Source organism: Lissotriton vulgaris, chromosome 5, assembly GCF_964263255.1.
Source record: "Lissotriton vulgaris chromosome 5, aLisVul1.2, whole genome shotgun sequence".
Classification (NCBI taxonomy): Eukaryota; Metazoa; Chordata; class Amphibia; order Caudata; family Salamandridae; genus Lissotriton; species Lissotriton vulgaris.
In genome coordinates, this window is record NC_141693.1 from 235,661,949 (window position 1) to 235,685,134 (window position 23,186).

The following is a 23,186-nucleotide window of genomic DNA, read 5'->3' on the forward strand; positions in this document are numbered from 1 at the left end:
TAGCACGCAAGTCGTTACAGCAACTTGCTGTAAGGGGTGCAGTGTTGGACTGGTGTTAGATTTTTAAGTCCAATACCTTCCCTACTATTGCGTAGACTGGAGTTGGAATAATGATTTATACTATTCCAAAGGCCAGAGCCCCCTAAAGCAAGTTGTTGGAACGACTTGCATGAAGTAACTTGTGGTAATGCTGCACACAGGGTACTAACTGCGTTGTAAAGGTGTGCATGGTAAATGCCTTCAGGGTACCGTCATATTGGCCTTTTTAAATAGCTACTGATCTATTTTGCGAGGAAATTACTATTGGAGAAAAGAGAATTCCTTTGGACAATATATATCTGTCTATTTAAATGCATCACTTCAGGTTTGTCCCTCTAATACAGGGGTCTCCAAACCGGTCCTGGAGGGCCGGATCCGTGCCAGATTTTTAAAATTACTACATGTATCTCAATGGGGATATCCCAAAAATATGGCATGGATCCGGCCCTCCAGGACCGGTTTGGAGACCCCTGCTAATACCTTCTGAGTCAGTTTTTATTAAATATTTTTCTCTTTTTTAGGTTTCGCCTAGGCAGCGCATGCGCTGTCTCGGCGAGATATGCTGTATTCAGTATAGTGGGGGAAGCTCCGCCCACTTTGCCGCCATACATTTGATTGGCTGCAATACAAAATCCTACATTTTGATTGGTTCTGGAAGTCTTAGTCCCGCCTCCTGACTGGCATGACATCATGTAATACCGTTTTTTCCCCTGTCTCTCCCCGTTCGCGCCCGCAGTCTGTAACTTTGTGTACCACAAGCACCCCCCAACCCCCTCCCTTTCGCGCTTCCTTTCATGGCGTTACTTCCATTTAAAATGCAATAGGTCTCGGGTAATTCTGAGTCCTATTGCATTTTCAGTGCTTGTTTGTCCCGTAATTGGTTAGTGACTTTGGACTATATTTTGCCTGGCCTGTCCTAATGACATGCGCAGTACAAACATCTGTCTTACTGCCTTATATTCTACGCATGCGCCAAAAGTCAGCATGCTCGTGGATCCCCTGGGTCACCCGGAAGCTGCATGTCTAATCGCTGGAGGGGAAAAGGTAGCTTCCAAGGATTATGTTCAAAAAGAATAATGAGAGAGCTGATTGGTGTTGCCAAACATTTTTACAGACATCAACAGTACATTAAGAGAGGAGCACACAGCTCCACTCTCCGAAGTGTTATACAGCGAGATCAATGCAGCAGTAATACCTAACGGTATTCGGCAGCCTTGCATGTGGTGCTTGTTGCAATTGCTCGTTTTATATTTAGCGATCATTTCACAGTTTTGCCGTCTCTTGGCATTACCCAATTCACCGGTTCTAACGTTCTAGGCCTCCCAAAGATGAACGTCTGAAGTGGCCTCCAAGGATTCGTCACATGCATGTCACAGCAGTGCATGCGTGATCTGGCAGACTTGAATAGCTTGTCCCCAAACCAGCTTGCATTTATATTGTGGTTATCCACCCTACGTTCATATTATTAATGCTATGAGATTATTGTTTTAACGAACCCCGCACAGCACAGCAAGATTTCGTGGTGCGCTGTACGCTCGGATTAGTTGTTCAGCTTGGGAACCAAGAGACATGACGATTGGAGATGTTCTTTTTTGTGTGGGCAACACTTTATTAGTCTCACGTTAATTTTGTTGTACGTAGATCATCGGACCCTGAACTGAACGCTGCTGTATCTGTGCGGCATGAAGTTCCGGGTTAGGACGTTCCTCATAAAACTATGTAAAATCCAGGTACGGCTTGCCTGTTATGCATAAAGGCAGCTATGATTTATAGTGCTTAGGATCTGCACATCTGCAATATGTAGTGCTACATGATATCATTACTGCTATAGTAAACCTTGTTGTGACTACTATCCATCCAGTTATTCTGCTTGCGCCTCTCAGCCCTCGCTTATTGACGGATGCGGGTACATTGACCCAATATAGCAGAATATTGGAGTTAGTTCCGTGTCATACCCACATCGAATACCTCATCTGCTGTAAGTAGTTCTAACAATTAGAGACGGGGCTCCATGGTCTTGTAGTCCGCGTACTGTACTCTGCCAGCACTGTCATGCCCTATAAGATGCAGAATAGTTTGGACGATTAAACAACCAACAAGGTCTAATGCTGTTCATCTCTCGCAGTGTAATAAATGCATTTGAGTTCCCAATATTCCTACTCAGGAGCAGACGAGGAACACACGCAGCAAATTGTCGAGTGTACGAAGTGATGCTTGTAAACTTACTCCATTAGGTGCTTGGTGCAGTAGGGCAAGGTAGGCGACTTTTTTTTATTTCTGAGCACTAAATACTAAAATCTGATTAAACAAAGAGTCAAATACCGGAGATCACACAGAATGACAGTGTGAAGCTGAGATATTAAAGCGTTCACATCGGACCTTAAGACAGTATACACCTACAATTGTGTCTTGTCTTGCATGCCAACTATGATCCTGAACCTTCATAAGCAAAACTCGTCCCAGACCTGTTCATGTTTGGTCACCAACCGACGGCCCGTAATATGGAGCATAAAACAACCTGACGTTACTTAAGAGGATGTGGCGTAACGGCCAGAGCTGCCAGCTTTGGAGCTAGGGAACTAAATTTGAGTCTGGGTGTCCATTCAACATCCTGTGAATCTGGATAAGTCACTTTATCTTCACGTGCCTAACAAAATATGAATGTCCTTCTGTAATGTAATTTGTGCTCTTGTAAAGTGCTCCAATACCTTCGGGTCAAGTTTGTGCTACATAAAACTGAAAAAAAATGGTTCATTTTCTCTACCTGCTCATTTAAACCCGTTTTTTCAGTTGTGTAACAATTACACATGCACAAGTTGCACACAACCAGTTGAAGTTGAGCATACTGTGACAATTGCACCCTGTTCGTTATTAACTTTTTATACCAGGGGAATGTCATTGTGCATGCTTAGATTGCTTACTAGACATAATAAAAAAAAGCTGTGGGAGTTCTCTCAAAAGTGTAGGATAGTAATGAGTTCAAATACTGTACGAACGTAATTTGAATAATCAACTCCCTGTACCTAAACTCGCTAGTTTTCTGCCCTACTGCTTCAAAATACTAAAGTAAAAAAAAATCAAAAAATATAAATCCTATAAGGAAGTACTTTTATTTGTCTACCCTCATTTGGCCTCATCCCTTTTCGTTCCGTTTTAGCTCCTCTCTCGCATGTTTCAAGCAGAATCTTTAGTAAACAAGCATTGGCATAGCCAATAGGTCTCACCTTTGGGAACTTATAAGTGCTTATTTTACTAGGCAGGCTCTCTCTGCTCTCGGCATTTGGGCAAGGTGGGAGTGAGAAAACTGCGGAACAAGGGGTACTGTCATTCCTTAGAGGCCATCTGTTAATTGTTATAAAAAAGTTTATATGCGCAGGCCGGGCTGCTCTGTCTCGTCATTCTTTCTAAATCACTTAGTCTAGTTTAAATGCGCTTGGACCAATATCATTTTATTCACAGTAAATCTGCACACAGCACCGCATGGCTACTTGCTCTATTTTATTTTTATGAAAATATCATAATTGGTCACCATAGTGCTAACTAGGAAGGTTTATGTTTGCACACGAGTTAGAGCTTCACATATTTTACCCCAAAAAAATTGCTGTGAATTTTTTGTTTTTTGTTTTATACAATATCGATATCTGTCATTTATTACAGAAATTATACCATTTAAAATATTCATTGTACTTGTATTTGTAAGAACACCTACAATATGGCGAAACCAATTGGCATGGCCAATGCTTGTTTTTTCAAGGCCTGCATTGGCTGGATTTGCCTGCCAGAAACAGAACGCTAGGGCTGGAGGTCCTGTAAGCCAACAATACACTGACTATATACTGTTTTGGTGGGGGAGTGAATTTGTTGACATCTTTATGGAAATACTGTGTATAGGTCCACAAGAGTTGGAATGCAAAAGCTGCAACGTCACACCGATTGTAGTACAACTGTAAAGAGCATGTATCTCGGATCTACACGAAATATATTTCAATTGCACAACATATTACGGCACATAGATGTAGAAATTAGATGTACTGCCTGTTTTTGCACATGACAACGGAAGAGTGATAGCACGTCCTTTAGTCACCATGAATTTCCTGAATATTCTCACAATCATTAGACTAAAGCGCTCCAACAAACCAGTGTAGTACACATTTCAAAAACAGAAGCTTAAAATATATCTTACAGCTGTTAGATCTGCCAGCTGTAGGCTGAGCGGGCCATTCTTTGGATAGCACCCTGGGAGCATAGAAATTTGCCGCCTTCTGTGATGCTGGTGAATAAAAAAAGAGGCAGCAGAGAGGGCATTTTGTCTTCACAGGTCAATCACTGGGTGATTACATCGAAGGATTGACTGGCCTCTGAACACAAACATCTTAGCACCTCCCCTAACTTGTCTGATTCTCTGACAGCTTAGATGCATCACGCTAGTGTCAAGCTGTTGGGGATATGAATAGGGTTGTTGTGTGGTGGGAGGAAATGCCAGGGATATGGGAGGGGAAGAAAGAGGGTTCAGTTGCTGTTTGAAATAACGTGCAGCAAGTAAAGTAAAAAGATGGGGCATTGCTCTTTGCATAACCTTAATGCAGGCAGCTCCGCGTGCTCCTCTGAAGACTGGCACCCTGGGCCAGAGCCCAGCCCACCCATGCAAAACCTAGCCCTGGCTGTAGGGTGGTCTTCTCCAAATTGTTTGCCCTACTCCTCCATTTTAGCTGATTTAATTTGTGTTGGTCTTAGGACTCTGTGTACTTTACCACTGCTAACCAGTGCTAAAGTGCTTGTACTCTCTGCTTTAAACATGGAAAATTGGCTTTCATCCAATTGCCACATTTATTTCACTTGTAAGTCCCTAGTATAGTGGTACTACATGTACCCAGGGATTGTACATTAAATGCTACTAGCGAGCTTGCAGCACTGATTGTGCCACACACTTAAGTAACCCTTTTAAACATGTCTCAGGCTTGCCATTGCATTCGGTGTTGCAGTTTAAACTGCCACTTAAACCTGGCAAAATAAACCTTTTGCCAGGCCCATCCCTTCCTTTTTAATACATATACGTCACCCGTAGGGTAGGTTCTAAACAGCCCAGAGGGAAGGGTGCAGTGTATTTAAAAAGTTGGACATGTACTCTTAAGTTTTACATGACTTGGTAAACAAAAACTCTTAATTTGTTTCTTCACTACTGCAAGACCTACCACTCCCATAGGATAATATTGAGTTAACTTATTACATTGAATAAGTAAAAACTTTCAATTTGGAGTGGGGAGGAATGTCAAGGGTGGTGTCAAACGTATTTTCAGTTAAAGCCCTCTTTAATGGTAAAGTCTTATTTTAAGTCACAATACTGAAAAAAAACACTTTGAGAACGTTTCCTGGTCACATGACTGGGTGTAGTTGGCAGTTGGACTTTGTTTATTCCTCCCAGATAGCCACACAATAGAGGGAATAGGTGTTTCTGGATGGGCCATCAACAGGCAGGTTGGGGGTGGAGCTGTGCACAGCCCCACTTGCAACTGAATAGGCTGGGCCATGCCCTCGCACAAAGGACCTGTCACCACTGCACTATTCATGCAGCCAGCTTAGAGCTATGTCAGGGGAGGCAGGAAACTTTAAGAACTTAAAAGGGAATTTTCTATAAACTTACCCTACTTCAAAGTGGGCACCAGTATAAAAATTGGACCCTCAGATCCAACACTTCTGTAACATCTGGGCCTGTAGATACTAAAGAAGGACTGCTGTGCTGCTTATATGCCAGAAAGACTGCCACTCTTGCGCCCTGCTACTCTTCTGCCAGCTGCCCTGCTTGCTGAGAAGGGAAACTGGACCTGCACCCTTCATCCCAGGCTGAAATGACTCCAAAGGTCAGCTGACTGACCTCGTGTTCTGAGCTACAGGGACATAACAAGCCTCAGAAGCTCCCTGCAACTGCCCAACTGACCCGCTTCCTAGGCCTGCAACTAGACCTGCCTGAGCCTTGCTGGCCTCTGCTGGAGTGACCCCCAAGGTGTGCCCATCAGGCCTTGCACCCTTGGTGTGGTCAGCTCAGTTGAGCTCCTCTCCAAAGCAAAGGAGAAATCCTGACCTTTGGGGCTCTTTGCAAATGCGACTGTTCACGGCGAGACCTTGCCCTAATATTCAGGCCCCGATATTGTGGCCCCACAATGTTTTTTCTTCGATATTCTGGTGGAAAATTTTATGCCATAAGTGTGCTGCCTGCTCTCAACTGAAGCCTAAAATGATTTACCTGCCAAATTTTCCAAACAAAAAATTCTGATCTAGGATTCCCATACCAGGGAAGTCTGGGTGCGAAGACACCAGACACCTATAAATCAGTGAATTCCTCTGGCTTCCACTATCCACCACAATTTAAGACGTGCTGAAGCATCTAGAAGGTAATCTAATGGGGGAGCATTTCATGTGCTGCAATCAAGTTTAAGATCTCCGGTGAAGCACTTATGACACACATGAACAGCATGCCAAAATTAAAAGTCAGGAAATGTAGGGGATGAAGGCAAAGTACCAGGTGTTTCCCTGCTGTGCCATTGGGATCTGGAAAGTCAAGAAGTCTAGGTACACAATATTCCATGCATTACCAACTTCTACAAAGATCTGACCCTCAAAACAATGTATCATCACAAGATGCTAGATCACACCTGAAGTGTTCACCTCCACCCCATTTCCCACCCACAACCCCGACACTCTGCTCTCTGCCTTCACTGGTTGCCTCGCCCTTGTCCTTACTACTGAACTAACTTAACTGTCCCTCCTTCCACCTCCCCATTTTCATAACTGCCTGCTGTAAAACCTCCAATGTGTACAATGGTTTATTGCTTTGTATCTAGGTTCAAGCTCTATAAATCGTATACATAGATACATACAGATCTTTTACTTTTCTAGCAGATAGATAGGTATTTTGTCTAACCTAGCTCATTTTATTGCACTACCATAGAAACCTCTGGAAGGTACTGAAAATCTTTTCAGCAACAAAATATTAAGTTCAGAATTTGATATGTGTTTTGCTGAGTGACCATAGAACTGAGTTAACAACTGGATGTTGGAAGGGGGCGACCTCAGGGGTCAAGATTGCTCTCCTAACCACCCGAGACCCTCCTCTCCCACAATTCCTGCCGAGTCTTATCGAGGGCGGGTCCCCACCGGGGAGGACTGATCGTATACACTGTCGGCACACCACACTTACGAACAGACACCACACCGTGGATCTTTATCAAGTATGAACTTTATCAAAGGTAAAAAGGTAGCAATATACAGCGATCGAGGGATCGTGAAAGTCTCGTAACACAAGGGAACGGGGAAGCGGGACAGTCTCAAGGGCCGGCCAGTACATAGCGTACCCTGCACACAGTTCTCAATCCTCGAACCGGGGGTACGGAGGCTGGCGATGGTACTTGCTGTCCTACTCGCTTCGGTTCGAGGTAGTCGTGATGGTAGCGTCGATGGTCCAGCCGGACCAGAGGGCTCCTCAAGCCACGACGAGGTCAGTAGGGCTCGATCCGGAGTGCACCGTAGTGCTCGTAGTTCAGGAGGAGCCGCGACAGCGTCAGCAGGGCTCAGGATGGTAGCAAGAGTCTCTTGTTCTCAAGAGTGGGCCGCGACGAGGTCAGCAGGGCTCCGATGGTTCAAGTCTTTCTCTTCGAGGAAGGGCCGCGACAGCGTCAGCAGGGATCGGTAGTTCCAGTCTTTGTTTCTTCGAGAGGGAGCCGCGACAGCGTCAGCAGGGCTCGGTGGTTCAGTTCCGTAGCTTCGAGGATTAGCCGCGACAGCGTCAGCAGGGCTCGGTGGGTCAGAGTATGTTCCCCTCAAGGTCAGCCGCGATCAGATCAGCAGGGCTTTCTTGTCCAGGATACAACTGCCAGCTGGATGTGAGGCAGGCTGTCTTATAGTTCAGGGGCCCCTTGATGTCCAGACCCTCATAGGCAGGGGGCCGGTGGTCCGAGGGCCAGGCGGCCGATTAACTGGGCGGCTGGTTCTTTGATGCTTTGGACCGTGCGTCCAGGGATTCCCAGACGCCCATCAAGGTTTGGAGCCAGCTTGCTAGGAGGCCAAAGGTGTGATCAAAACCAGCCCCCAGGGATAGTTCAGAGGTGTGAGGGGAACCAGTTTCTCGGGAGGAGGCCGGAGGAGTGATTGAAGTCTTGGTTTCGGGTACTTGGTGGGTCCTTCACCCCCCCCGGGTGGGTCCGGGCGCGCCGGACGCGCACGCCTGTCTGCGGCCAGGGTCGGCCAAGAGCTGCCGAAAGGGAAGAAGGCGTCCGGCCGGCCGGTGTGGCCAAACATGGCGTCTGATGGTCACGTGCACGGGTGCAGGCACGCGGTCTGGAGATCGGCTCAGGTCCAGTGTGGAGGGGTCTTGTACAGTTCTGGCGGGCTGGGGTCAGGTCCACCAGTAGTTCTTGGGTTGCGGGGATCAGAGAGGACCACGCCACGAGGCCGGGTCCAACACTGGACTTTGTAGAAATGTTTGTCAGATCATGAAGAAGGCCGTAAATATTCTTCCCCCTTAATATTTTCAAGTCAATGGACAAGCTGGGAGGCCTACTGAGACCTTTGTACAGTACTTGCTTTGCTTTAAAAGGTTCACCAAGATAGCCCAACAGATATTTGACTGCAGAATGAAAAACATTTTCATGCTGTGAGAAACAGTATGCCACATTTGGTCTAAAAGGAAGACACAATTTACCCATTCCAAGAACACTATCTTTTGTACGCACTGGATTCTAAATATTTGGTCCACTGTTTGCAGATAATCCCCTACAAATACATGGAAATTAACAAATGGTTAATGAGGAATAATAAAAGGATTCTGATAATGTCTTCCAGGGTGATACCAAGATGAATTGTAGCCCTGGTGTATAGACTCTTTCTCCATTGCTTAAGTCAGTAACCCACCTACATCACATCTTGATCTACCTTCTGGCCAGTTTAATCAAGCACATAAGAAATGTACATCCTAGATTTCATGTGTCCTTTTATATAATGTTCTGAGTCACTTTAGCTCTTATTTGATTTAGCCCAGGTTCCATTTCCATTGAGGGAAATCTTAAATTGAGATTTAAACAATTCCTGATTCTCATACCTTACTGTGCTGTTTTGTTTTATCTGATCGGGTAGAAGGGTGCATAGGCCCTTTCAGGACGCTAAGCTGAGGCTGTTAATGATCCAACAATAATTCATGTACAAGGCCCAGGTATCAGCTCTACATCAGACCTTTTTTTTCTTGTCTCACTAATGTTTCAAAATAGGGAGCGTGTGGTGCCAGCCTATGACCCCAACACTGAGATACCTGATCTCAATTCTGATACATTTTATGAGCAGTTATGACAAGGAATTCATTAAAAATTGAAATTAGGTATTTGATTAAAGCTATTCAGGCACTGGGCGCAACATCTGACTAGTGCATCATTATGAGGCGAGTAAGGTTTTATCTGCCCAACTTTAAAAACTTGCTTCTCTAGCTGACACATTTTGTGATGGATCATTTTTGCTGATTGGTGAAGCGGGTACGACCAATCTATCACTTCTCAGAAGTGAAAACAAAGGGCCACTGCACACACTAGATTTTGTAGCACATAAAGTAGTACTACAGCAGTAGTACAAAGAGCAATCCACAAACCTATGAGCCGAAATGTCCACCTCCAACTCTCCTCTCTTTTCTATAGACAGATTCTCACATGCAGAAGTTTACTACTTAGCATTAAATGTGGGAGGGTCCAGGTGGAGTGGATGGAAAACGTGTAATACATACTACTACATAAAAGGGGTTTATGAAGTGTTAAGAAGGAGATGCTGATTGGGGAGGCAGGTACAACCCATTTACCACTTCTCAGAAGTACAGAAACTGGGCCAGTTCACAAATTACATTTTGTAGTACATAAAGTGGTACTACAGTAGTACTACCTACTTACCACAAAGAGCAATCCAGAAACCCATGAGTGGAAATCTCCACCTCCAGTTCTCTTCTCTTTTCTACAAATGGAACTTTACCACTTAGTATTACATTTGGGACAGACCTGGTGGAGTGGATGGAGAACGTGGAATACTTGCTACTAAATAGGAGTGGTTTAGGAAGGGTTAAAAGGGGTTTTGGGCGGGCCTAAGAGGGCTTTAGGGAGGGGCACAGATGCACAACTCCTATTCACAAACTGCACTTTTCAAGTTACTACAACCAAAACAGTAGTAAATCTACTCCAATTGCGAACTGGAGCAAGTTCAGCACCACACATGGATAACCACTGACACTACAACACCCTCCTATAGAAGATAATGGAGGCAGGGACTTAAAATAGAGTCACACAAGAATTAATGTTAGAATAAATTACATTATTTTTACTTTTTAATAATATATGTACATTTCATGTAATGTTTAACATCTATATATATAAATAAAACAAAATATTATTTCATGATAAACTTACACAGGTATCACAAAGGCCATTCCATTTTAATACCCCAGTATCTACTAATAATGGGTGTGGTAGTTTTGTGCCATATTCATCAATATTCAGTGACCTAATGCATTTGGTATGACGAGAAATATTTCTTAAAAGAAATAAACATGTATTTTTAGTAAGGTTGTATTTTTCACCAACATATTCATAACCTTTCTGCCCCCTCCCGTTCAAGTTGCCTTGCTGCATTGCATAAACGTTTAGTAAATCTGGCCCTAAATAAGTAACTATTTGGAGAGTAAGTTGTCTGACTTAAAAACCTTACATTACTAATCATACATTTAATCAACAGGTTATTTAAAATACTCTTCCTCGATATATCAACTAATGCGAAATTCATCAAGCTTAAAAACCATTAATATACAATCACCTTGTCTGAATAGATTGACATGCGTGTTGTCAGGCCAATGACTGGAATCCTGTAGAAGCCGGCTGTATATGATACAGGGGTTGGTGTGAGGTGGTCATTTGGAGCTGGTGGATGGCTAACCAAGATCGCGTAAACCTAGGAGGAATAAGACAACATTTATTAGCATGCAAAGCAGCCATCTTAAAGTATACAGTTTGATATACATATATTTCCATTTACTTTAGGGACGTGTATGGTTGAGCAATGGAACAGGATGACGTAATACAATGTGACATGGCGAGATAAAATGTCCTGGCTGCAAGCAAGTGCAGATTGGCCTGTGAGAAGACTTGGATATTCCCTGAGAGGAACTGCAGCTCTCACAATCGGGCGGTTGTGTGGCAGAGTCAAGAACCCAACCAGCATTCAGAGGCAGGGAGGGCATATCACCTTTTGCCTAACAGGAAAGACAGCATCTCTGTCTGCCATATCTTTCTTAAAGAAACAAACATTGGGAAGAGATGGTGTTAGATTAATAATTGTCCATGACATCAAGACAAAAAAATTGAAGCACAATAAATGGCAAGCGCAAATTCATACAGCTTTCCTTATTGGGAATTATACGTGTCCTTTTTTCAACCTCATGGTCCGTTTTGCAATTCTGTGAGTTTTGGAGTAGGAGGCTGAAGTATCGAAGATCTGGGCCTGTAATGGCAATAGAGGCTGACTGACTCTGTTGCTGCCTCAACCTAACATTTGTGCCAGTTGCCATCAACATGATGAATGACACCACTTAACTCCTGGGCTAACATGACTGCAATCTAGATCCCCCCAAACTGATTCACTCTGAAGGCTTGTAGGGGTTTTGACCACCTGCTGTGGGTTGGTTTCAGCCATGGGCAACAGGGGGTTGGTCACCTGTGGAGGGTTGGCCAAAAAGCCTTCTGCCAATGCCAGCAGAATGTTGACCACCCACGGTGGATGTTAGGTATAGTAACAAGATTTTACTTTGCATTAAAACACATATAAATTCATTAAAAGGTTTAAATGAGGCTGTAGTTAGGTGTGGTAATAATATCCCACTTTACATTAATCAAACCCTAGAAATCCACTGAAAAACTAGAGGTTAAAGGAACATTATAGTTAAGTAAAAATATTAGTTATAACATCAAATTTTAAACACAAAAAACACTGAAATTCACCATGTATACTTTGCTGAAGCAACTACAACCTGTGCCTCACCATGCACTGCTTATGACCTGACATAGTAAATCAGTCAGGACTTTTTCTATGACATCATTGACAACATCACTGATGATATTTGAAATGTTATCATTGATGAAATCACTGTGCATGGTGAAGACTGACCTAAGTATAATTTGAGCTACCAGAAATTTCAGATATCATCAGGGATGTAATATGTGAGGTCAAAAGCAGTGCATGAAAGGGGTGTAAGTTATGTCAGTTATCTGCAATTGGCAAATTTTCCTGTTTTTTTTTTTAGATGGTAGTACTTTTTCAGTGAATATCTCTGTTTTTTTTAAGATAAATTATTATGGTATTATGGTATTATGATACGTTTGTGGACAACCCCTGGTGCGCTTGGTCGTGGGGCCTGACCTATAACCAGGTCCTGCACCCAACAACCCACGAGCAGAACCCCCCAGGGCCCCTCCCAACCTGTGAGAAAAGTTGGGTGAACAACATCAAAACTAACAGCAGTCATCCCCCAAACATTTGTACATTGAAAGGAACCCCCATGATGATGGTACGTTTTCATGTACTGAGATGACCACTGGGCATCTCTAAATTTGATAAGTGGTAGTCTATCATGGTGGCAGATGTAATATGCTATGCCACCCTGATGGATGAAGTACCATCCATCAAAAAATGACCAGGCCCTCAGTCTGAAGGTAAAACCTTTGACTGAGACAACCTGCTTGAAGTACCTAACCTCGCTCTATTGAATTCAGTTTGAAATTACGCTAAGGTCACATTCCTCCATAAACCTTTGTTTTTTCAATAGTGACTGACTTCTTTCTAGGCATCTTTATTCCTCAAAACTTTAATAGTTTATTAGCTTCGTTCCTTCTAACCTATTTGATATGCGGGGTGTATTTTTTACTCATTAGATTTTCTCTATTTTTCTAAATTGGTTTAGTAATTTTACACTTATGTTCTTTACTTTTAAATTGTTGGTAAATTGTTGGTACTGCGTGAACTCAAAGCACAAACATCTCTAGGGATTACCGACTGCTTGTGCCACAGCTACCATGGTTTGAGCAGAGATTCTCTCAGAATGTTTGGACATAAAAGAGTGGGTTTATTGAGTCAGTAGGAATACCCCTCTCTCAAATTAATGCCCCATTTCTGATACACACATATAGTTCAAGGGTCAAAGTCGAGTTCATTACGAGAGTACAATAAATGTGACTTGAGCAAAACAACATTATACTGCCTTAGATTGCATGTAACAATTACTTTACATCTATATATATATATACTAGCAGCCCGTCCCGACGTTGTCCGGGTATGAATTGCTGCCGGCCAGTAGTATATTGTTTTGTAGGATTTCGTTTTGATAGCATTTCTTATCTGTGACAGGCCTGTGAAACGCTCCGATTCACAGTGCACTGCTGATGCACTTAAGAGTGCACGTTCAGTAGTGTGTGAACTCGAGTTTCCCTACTTTATTTTTCCTTGCAATATTATATAGCGCGAACTCGACAACATGGCATGAGCACAATTTACATTACAGAAGAACACATTCATTTGTGGTAGGCACGGGGGGACAAAGCGATTTGCCTGGAATCACAGGATGTTGAGCTGATGCCGAGATTCGAACGTAGCTCCCCAGCTCTAAAGTTCGCAATTCTAGAACTTGTGACGAGAGGTGTGTCTAAAAGTGTATGTCGGTGCTGGCCATCAATGAGAGAGACCTGTGCATTTTTCAAATGGGTGGTGAAAAAATATGAGTATGTTGCTGGAGATGTGGGCCACCGTGCCACCAATATACTTACCAGGGGAGGGTAAACACTCATTATTCCGTAACTTTCTTTCCACATACCATCACTCCGCATACTTTCATTACGAAAGTACCATGACTCCGCAATGCCATTATACCGCATGGCATTACATTTTATATGCTTTTACCACGCATACATTTACAACGAAATTCGTTGTAAATGCATGAATGGTAAAAGCATGTTTGTTTTTTAATGTTTGGATAAGGTAAGTATGGGTATAGGGGTATTACTTTTGGGGTACCGTGGGATATGTGTGTCGGGGTGTTTGGGTATTTTAAGGGTTCAGATATAGTTTTGGGTAATGGGATACAGGGGTAGTTTTAGGGTTTAGGGATAGGTATGGGTTTTGGGGTACAGGGGTATTTTTAGGGTTCAGGGCTAGGTTTGGGTTTTGGGGTATAGGGGTATTTTTAGGGTTCAAAGGTAGGTTTGGGTTTTGGGATACAGGGGTATTTTAAGAGTTCAGGGCTAGTTTTTGGTTTTTGGGTACAGGGGTATTTTTAGGGTTCAGGGCTAGGTTTGGGTTTTGGGGTACAGGGGTATTTTAGGGTTCAGGGGTAGGTTTGGGTTTTGGGGTACAGGGTTATTTTTAGGGTTCAGGGCTAGGTTTGGGTTTTGGGGTACAGGGGTATTTTTAGGGTTCAGGGGTGGGTTTGGGTTTTGAGGTACAGGGGTCTTTATAGGGTTCAGGGCTAAGTTTGGGTTTTGGGGTACAGGGGTATTTTTAGGGTTTAGGGATAGGTTTGGGTTTTGGGGTACAGGGTATATTTATAGGGCTAAGATGGGTTAGTGTTTAAGGGTGTTGGGGTATTTTAAGGAGTAAGGGTGGGTTATGATTATGGGGTGCAGGGGTATTTAAAGGGAGCAGGGTGGGATTAGCACACGATATGAGACATGGCATGAAGGGCGGAACGTACCACACGCCCCCAGTGTTTGTCATGCCCCCAGCACACGCCCACAGCCCAACGAAGACACGCCCACAAAGGACTACTTTGCTGGCACGGTTCTTTTACCTTTTAAATGTATATGGTGGGCCAGTGGCGTCACTAGGGTTGGTGTCACCCGGTGCGGGTAACTCATGGTGTCACCCCCTCACGACTTACCGCATGGACCTCCTCCCATGGGCCCTCTCCTAAAGGGGTATCTAAAGTAGGCCCACGAGGGTTTGATGGAGGCCCTCCTGGGCTAGAGTGGCCGCCTTTGAAGCTGAAGAACCAGGTTCGAGTCTGGCAGGAGGTTCAAACATCCTGTGATTCTGGGCAAATCACTTAATTGCCCTGTGCCCCCCAAAATTAATGTGTCCGTCTGTAAACGCAACTGGTGCTCATGTAAAGCGCTCTCATATTTTCGGGTTGAGTTCGAGCTATATAAAACTGCACAAAACAAAATCGAGGCCAGAACTTCCTTATAATCACTATGTAAATATTCCCCACTTAATTCACAGGGTCCAGTTCACAACACAAACTCATTTGGTGAACCCTATCAAATAGATAAGGAGCAGCTATCTCGGGAGGGCAGGTCCTGGAAACTTTGGGAGTACGCACAATTTTAGAGTTTATGGGTATACGGGTTCACACACAAACCTGAGTGCTTGTAGATTTAAAGAACACTCAGAAACCTGAGTGAGGGTTTGTAGGTGTTCGCACACCTCTCCGTGATTAATTCATCACACCTTGGGAGGATTCAGGGATTCACTCCTGTTATGGATAGTAGTAAATCTGTTTTCATGGTGAAAATAGGAAGGAAAACCTTCAAACCTGGTGTGGCTATAGTAGGAGGAATATCGCCACTGATAGAAAAGGAGAAGAAATATCGCCACAAATCGAAATGGTTTCCTCATGTCGAAAAAAAATTAAATAAAAATGCAACTTTACTAATGCAAATGAATTTACACTTGAGCAGGTGTACAAGGTGTAACATACATTATGAGTACATACCAAGAACTGGTGCTAAAGTCGCCCAACGAGCGCTCTGCTGCCACACTAACGCTAAACATATTTTAAATAATAAGGCTAAACATTGCCACCATCGCTGTGTAATGCGTAAAGTTCCTAGCAAACTTCAGGAACGTATTTATTGCCACCAGTCATGAAGCAAAACCTAGTACAAAAGATACATTCAATTGCTTCTGCTCACAGGCTTCGCTTCGGTAATATCTGACATTAAGGACACAGTTAGGAAACCCTAAAGAAAGAACACAATAACACCACAGGGAATTAGAAAGTGCCATTTGCAACCTTAAAGCCTTGTACAATGATTGGCAGGGGGCCTGAGCTGAAGTCGTCTCACATGTATTCATATGTGTATTCATAATGAATACACATATGAATACATGTGAGACGACTTCAGCTCAGGCCCCCTGCCGCCCTCAATCAATCTGCATATATTAAGGGCTGCCCAGCGAGGGAAAGGGTGTGACACGTAAACTTCATAATAATATAAATGATATTTCTTCTCACCTCGGCCTCCACAATTACCGGATGAAGGGGAGGGAGACAACGGCGCTCGTGCGATATCAAACACCAACAGAGGTGTCGGTGACAATTCTTATTCCCTGACTGTCTCTCCACAGACGTGGTGTTGGCGCGCGACCACCGTGACACGTCAGAGAAACACAGCGCGCGGGGGCTGTCCCAGGGCCGTCATTGGTAGCGCTAAAGATTGACGGCCCTGGGACCCACAAACTGGGTACGCCGCCGCGCATCGCACCATAATCACATCACCACTATAGTAGGTGGTGCGTGCGTGCGTGCGTGGCAACGTGCACTGCAATGACCGTAGTATTTTAATCTGTAAGCATTTACATGCGCTGTGCACCGTTCTCTATAATAAAGCAGCAGAGAGCAGAAGTGAGGCTGCACAATGCACTGCAGTGCAGAGCTGTGTTTGTTTAACACAGCGAGACAGCGAGCGTAACCAGATTGGTGTCACCCCATGATGGGGTGACACCCGGTGCGGTCGGCACCCCCCGCACCCCCCTAGTGACGCCACTGTGGTGGGCGTCTGCATATGCTATGTCCTTCTGCTGCAACTGCCCTTTCCAACGCTGCATTGGGTGTTGTGATTGGAGCTGTGGTTCCTGAGATTACCCGCCTCAAAGTTTTGGGCTCTCTCTTTAATTTTAGTATGGATATATATATATTATTGATTCAGTTAAGGCAAGCCGACGAGGAGGTGACAGGGAGGCCAAATTGCGGAGACTGGAAACCCGGTATATATTACAGTTGGACACCAAGACACCAGGCGCTCTTAATATAACGGAGGACATGTACACATGTCTGCCATAAAAGATCAAGACACCTTCGCCAATGACTAGAAGTCCACTATTAGGCCCCCACATCCAATTGATGCCCTCCATTTAACTTAATCACCAGTTATGATGTTAATACTAGTTTGGCTTACCCAGTGTCACTTGTTTTTCCTAGGCTTATCTGATGTGATATACTGGTATCCCCGGCTGGGGAAAACCTGGTATCTGACCATGATAAAAAATATTTTGACTATCAACCGCTATGACTTGCACTATATATATATATCTATACTGTTATAGACAATGAAGCAGATATACAATTTTTTTATGATCTACAGGATAACTATAGTATACATTTAAAATGTAATTTTGTCACGTGCAGCTGCAGATTTTATTGATAAGAATCTGATTTTTATAGTTAGATTTTAGGCTTTTATATCACACTTGGGTTAAGCATATGTTTATATTTCACTTTCACATTTCATGATTGATAAACTGGACATATGGAATTGTCATTTACCAGTATTGGATCAGGTACTTATATCAGTTCCACCACTCTCATTCTAGTTTGTGGGAGAAACTGAATGAATTAATTTATAATCAATCAGTAAACATCTGTTAGCCTGATATTTTCAATGTCCAGATCTCGCATTGTCTGCCTAGGCAATTATTTTAATATTTTGGAGTAAACCTAGACGGCTGTTTTTTACACGAAAAAAAGATGAGTGTTTGTTTACTATTGGCGTATTTTTGCACATTCATTTAAATTTCATCAATGCGAATTTGCACAATTTGCGATTTTGCACATTATGAAATGGAGTTACATTCTTGCTAACCATAATAGGATTTCGTGGTAAGAAATTGTTTACATTGCGTATTTTGCACATATTGCGATAGTTTGCACAGAATAAGATCATTAGTATAAAGCGAGCAAATCTGACTATGAATGCATGGGAACTGTTTCAGATGTTTACCCATATTTGCCCAATATTTTAGTGGCCACTGAATATTGTACTATATTTAACTATGAATTGTATTTTAACTGTAAGTATTTTTTCCATGTCCATTCGATGTTCACGTCACATGATGTTGATCCAATCAGTCACTAGCACTTTAAAATTGAGGAACTGTATGAGGGACGTCGTCATGTGAGCAAGGCTCCAAGGAGCCGAAACGTCATGCGGCATACTCTGCTTTGAATAAAAGTTTGAGCACCTAACTGATCCGTGTCCTGGAAATCTTTGACGTTTACCTGTCGTTGATGTGGTAATTCGGAATATATATATAAATATATATATTACAGTCAGCTGCGTTGTATTTATGGCTTGGCACACTTTCAACTGAAAATGCATTATTTGGTTTACTTATAGTCGGAGCCAGTGGAATTGTGCTACAGGAGAGGGCCAAATTATGCGTCAGAGTTGAGAATTTTTTGCACCAAGAAAAGTCAAACTATGTAACATAATGTGACACGTTTTGTAGTAATATTACTTCATTATTTCATCATTTTTAAACTTTGTAACACTGGGTGGGCATTGATTGAACCTCATTAATGTCTGTTTAACACCCAGATATAGCTTTAGGCAACAGAAAGGTGATCAGCGGCCCTCATCCTCCTAGACCTCTCCGCGGCATTCAACACTGTCTGCCACCGCACCCTAGTGCAGCGCCTCAGCAACGTCGGAATCCAGGAGAAGGCACTGGAATGGATCATCTCCTTCCTCGACGGAAGAACACAGAGAGTCCGCCTACCACCGTACAAGTCAGAGGCCACCGAAGTCATCTGCAGCGTCCCTCAAGGATCCTCGCTGAGCCCCACCCTCTTCAACGTCTACATGAGCCCCCTCGCGGCCATCGCATGCCAACACAACCTCAACATCATCTCCTACGCTGACGACACCCAGCTGATCCTCTCCCTGACCAACGACCCCGCCGCCGCCAGAGCCAACCTTCACGAAGGGATGAAAGACGTAGCCGAGTGGATGATGACCAGCCGCCTGAAACTGAACTCAGACAAGACGGAAGTCCTCATCCTGGGCTCCTCGCCCTCCGCCTGGGACGACTCCTGGTGGCCCCCCGCCCTGGGCCTCGTCACCAGCCGACTGGACTACGGCAACGCCCTCTACGCCGGAACCACCGCCAAGCTCCAGAAGAGACTCCAGCGGATCCAGAACACCTCAGCCAGACTCATCCTCGACATCCCACGACACAGCCACATCTCCGGACATCTGAGAGACCTGCATTGGCTCCCCGTCAACAAGAGAATCACCTTCCGTCTCCTCACCCAGGCACACAAAGCCCTACACGTTCAAGGCCCGAGCTACCTCAACAACCGCATCAACTTCTACGCTCCCAAACGCCATCTCCGATCAACCAGTCACGCCCTCGCTGCCGTCCCCCGCATCCGAAGAACGACAACAGGAGGAAGGTCCTCCTCCTACCTGGCCGCCAAGACCTGGAACTCCCTCCCTCCCGACCTGCGCCTGACCCAAGACCACCTCTCCTCTCCTTCAGGAAGAAGCTCAAGACCTGGCTGTTCGAGCAGTAGCAGCACCCCCCCCACCCCCCAAGCGCCTTGAGACCCTCCGGGTAAGTAGTGCGCTCTATAAATGTCTTTGATTGATTGATTGATCAGTTCAGCATTGCAAAGGACCTCCACTGTGCGTCAACACATGTCGCTGCATTTTTATTAACAATTGAACTGTTTGAGCTAAAACACATTGGTTTTTTTTTGGTTAAAATCTGCAGATTAGGCGGCAGATGATAGATTATGTGGCTAATGCGGCAAATCTATAATAATGCCCGAATCGCCTCACCATCACATTATTTCAGTTGCCCTGCTTATAGCTTTGCGAACATTTGGCAACTCAACATAAAATTTGGCCCACCTCTAGAGAAACTGACAAAGCTTTGGCATATATAATTATTGCAGATTCAGGTGAAAACGCAGGTGAAAAATGTTAAAGAAGGGTCAAAAAAATAAATTTCCCATTTGAGCTCCAATAGGAAAGTTTGCTCTCCGCTGCAGCAAAAATGCTGATCGTATTTACATCAAACTTTTGCATGAAAATAGAACTTCACTGAAAAATCATTTTGATTTTGGTTTTGTGTAATTCTATTCAGTTTTTTTTAGGTATTGCTGACTGAGAAAAGGTGTCAGGTGGGCATCAAAGAGTCCAAATTTAGAGATGTCTTGGCCTTGAAATTCGCATCTGTAAATTTGCTAGTTCTGTCAATCAGATTTGACTGCTTCAAAAAATACCAACAGAGGTGTCGGTGACAATTCTTATTCCCTGACTGTCTCTCCACAGACGTGGTGTTGGCGCGCGACCACGGTGACACGTCAGAGAAACACTGCTTCAAAAATATTTCATGAAAAGTGATTGACCAATTATGGGCCTATCACCATCTTGGAAATTGTGAATTCGCCCAAACTCATGCGTTTTGCACCATGGAGAGGATTTCACAAACATATTGGAAGTACAGTGGCCAGTTCGTTGCCACAAAGAGGATTAGAAACAGGTATCCAGAGGCATGGCAAAATTACTCCAAAATATTTGAAGCAATTTAGTGGAAAGTATACTTCAATTTTCGATAATATCAACAGGATACCACAAACATTTGATTTAAGGAGCGTAGGCTGTGTTACTGAATTTTTAAGTTTTAGGAAATTCATGAATTTGAAAAAAAAGGCGGTTAAGTCATCAGGCCTGTGACTGGGTACTGGGCCTGGGAGCACCAAAAAGGGATTTGAGGGCAAAACCTGGCCAGCCAATACCTGCTTCCAACCACTGGAACACACAACAGGCGGGTATAGGGCTTGGTCTGCAGGGTCTGGAAGCATGAACTGTGGCTGATCTTCAAACCACTAATGTTTCTTTTTTTTTTAAAGAAAACACTGATAAGGCGACATTTCACTTCCAAAGTAAACCCCAAAGAAATCTGAAATTTACCAGTGATAGTCTGCTGCACAATTGTGTCTCCACCATGAAAACCATAACTCATCGTCAAAGGGACTGCTAATGACCTAGGTCAGACATCATCAGAATGACATCCATGACATCACTAGTGACATTGCAGATGACCTTAGCATTGAAAGTATCAATGCGAATACTACTGATACAGTATCATTTCTTCGTTTTGATATGTGTTATTATTTAATCATATTATATGGTGAAGTACAATACATGCCCGAGTAACCACATGGAGGAACAAGTTACTCTAAAATGTACTTTGTGTAAAATGTCAAGCTCTAGTAATAGTCATAAGTCAAGACTGTAGATGTTCATGCACCTATTTATTGAAGCTAGTTTACAGGCACTCTCGCAGGGAGGAAGCAGTATTACAATATTTATGTTGGATACTCCATCAGAAAGACGAATGTCAGTGCTCAGCCTTGAGGCCCAACTGATAGCACTGCCAAGAATTTCACTCTCACGTCGCACAAATAACCAGTGGCGAGTCCTCCTTCGCCCCCTGTTGAAAGACAGCACAGGCAAAGGCCCAAACTAAAATGACAATTAAAACTTTTTGATGATCTTTTTAGTTTTAGCCCTGCAGGATGGGAGCCGAGGGAGGGGCGTGGCATCCCATACTGACGCTGCAGCACCAGGCAGGAGGGGGCAGTGGTGGGCACTGCCAAGTGCACATGACGGTTTGGCCGGTCCCAGAGGGCCGGCCAACCCCACATGCGCACTTACCCTTTCTCCACTTAGTTGTGTTGTACACACAGCCATTCACAGGCTCCCACTTAATGTCTGAGTGCCTAGGATGGCCAGCCAATCACTTATGCGCACACTACTCCGCCTCCCCGACATGCCCAGCCTGCCCCGCCCTGCCCTATACTTATTGCGGGCCTCAGAAAGACAGCATGAATAAAACAATAATACAATTGTGTTATTATCATTTATTTATCAATTATCATCTGCTGGCGCAGCTGTGGGGCAACGATCCTCGCCATTGCGGAGGAGCCGCCCCTGCTCGCTCTTCTTCGACTCTTACACACACTGTCAAGATGCTGACCCCAAAGCAGCTGCCACATCCACCAACGCCGCTCCCAGCAGAACACGGCCAAAATAGAAGATATTTTTTAACCTTGTAATAATTGGTACCCCCTTTCTCGACTGAGTCCTTAAAAAACGTCACAGTTCCAAGATTCAAGGGACTGAGGGGCATATTACCAACAACTAGCGATAATTATCGCTATGTTGGTTTAGCGGGGATATTTTTATCGCCGAGCTGCGGCGATTTTTATCGCTTAGGAACCTTGCTATTATCAAGGTTTATCTCCTAAGCGATAAAAATTGGCCGAAATGCATGAATATCGCTGAAAAGTCAGTGATATTCATGCATTACCGAGCTAATGCTCTTAGCCATGTTATCCTCCTACCATTGGATAATATGGCTAAGAACCGCTCAGGGGCAGGTGTTAGCTTTTGGAGATATTCGCGCTTAGCGCAAATATCTCCAAAAGTTGGTAATAGGAGATAGCGATGTTAGCGACTGTTTCCAGTCGCTAACATCTTGGCACGCCCACTTTGCATGCCATTAGTGAAAAATATCACTGACATGCAAAGCGGGGCCCAAGATGGTCGCTATCTCCTACTAGCTGTCGCTAACTGGTGTTAGTGACAGCTAGGTAATAGGGAGATAATTTTATCTCCGCTTTCTTGGCTTTTAAAGCCAAAAAAGCGGAGATAAACCCCCTTGATAATATGCCCCTTAGACATTTAAAAGTTAGGTGCCCTGTTCACTATGTGCTGCAGCTGCTTGCAGTAACAATGAATCATTTATTTAACATTGGTAACATGCAGTCAACCACTCAGATTGATTATGCTATGTTACTGCAAAACAACAAATTAAAAATGATATATAGCATATCAAACACCTGCTACATAAGCACACACCATGTAAGTTTTCTGGTCTATAAATGACTTACGCCAAAATATTCAGCACACTGCATGGAAAATACTGGTTGTGTGCGAAGAAGAGCCTTCCCCTCTTCTCCCCCAAGAAAAATAATCTTTATAATTCCGTGCCGAAGCTCAGAGTGGCTGTAA

General features: G+C 43.9%; 1 protein-coding gene across 4 annotated transcripts in view; it reads right to left on the reverse strand.

The window, feature by feature from the left end:
- The window catches only part of GRIN1 (glutamate ionotropic receptor NMDA type subunit 1), an 851,805-nt gene that overhangs the window by 610,128 nt on the left and 218,491 nt on the right, over window positions 1–23,186 (reverse strand). For all 4 annotated transcript variants that reach the window (XM_086921247.1, XM_086921250.1, XM_086921251.1 and 1 more), the window contains exon 2: window positions 10,873–11,007. In XM_086921247.1, coding sequence (XP_086777373.1) covers window positions 10,873–11,007 — 135 coding nt within the window. The remainder of the gene's footprint in view (window positions 1–10,872; window positions 11,008–23,186) is intronic.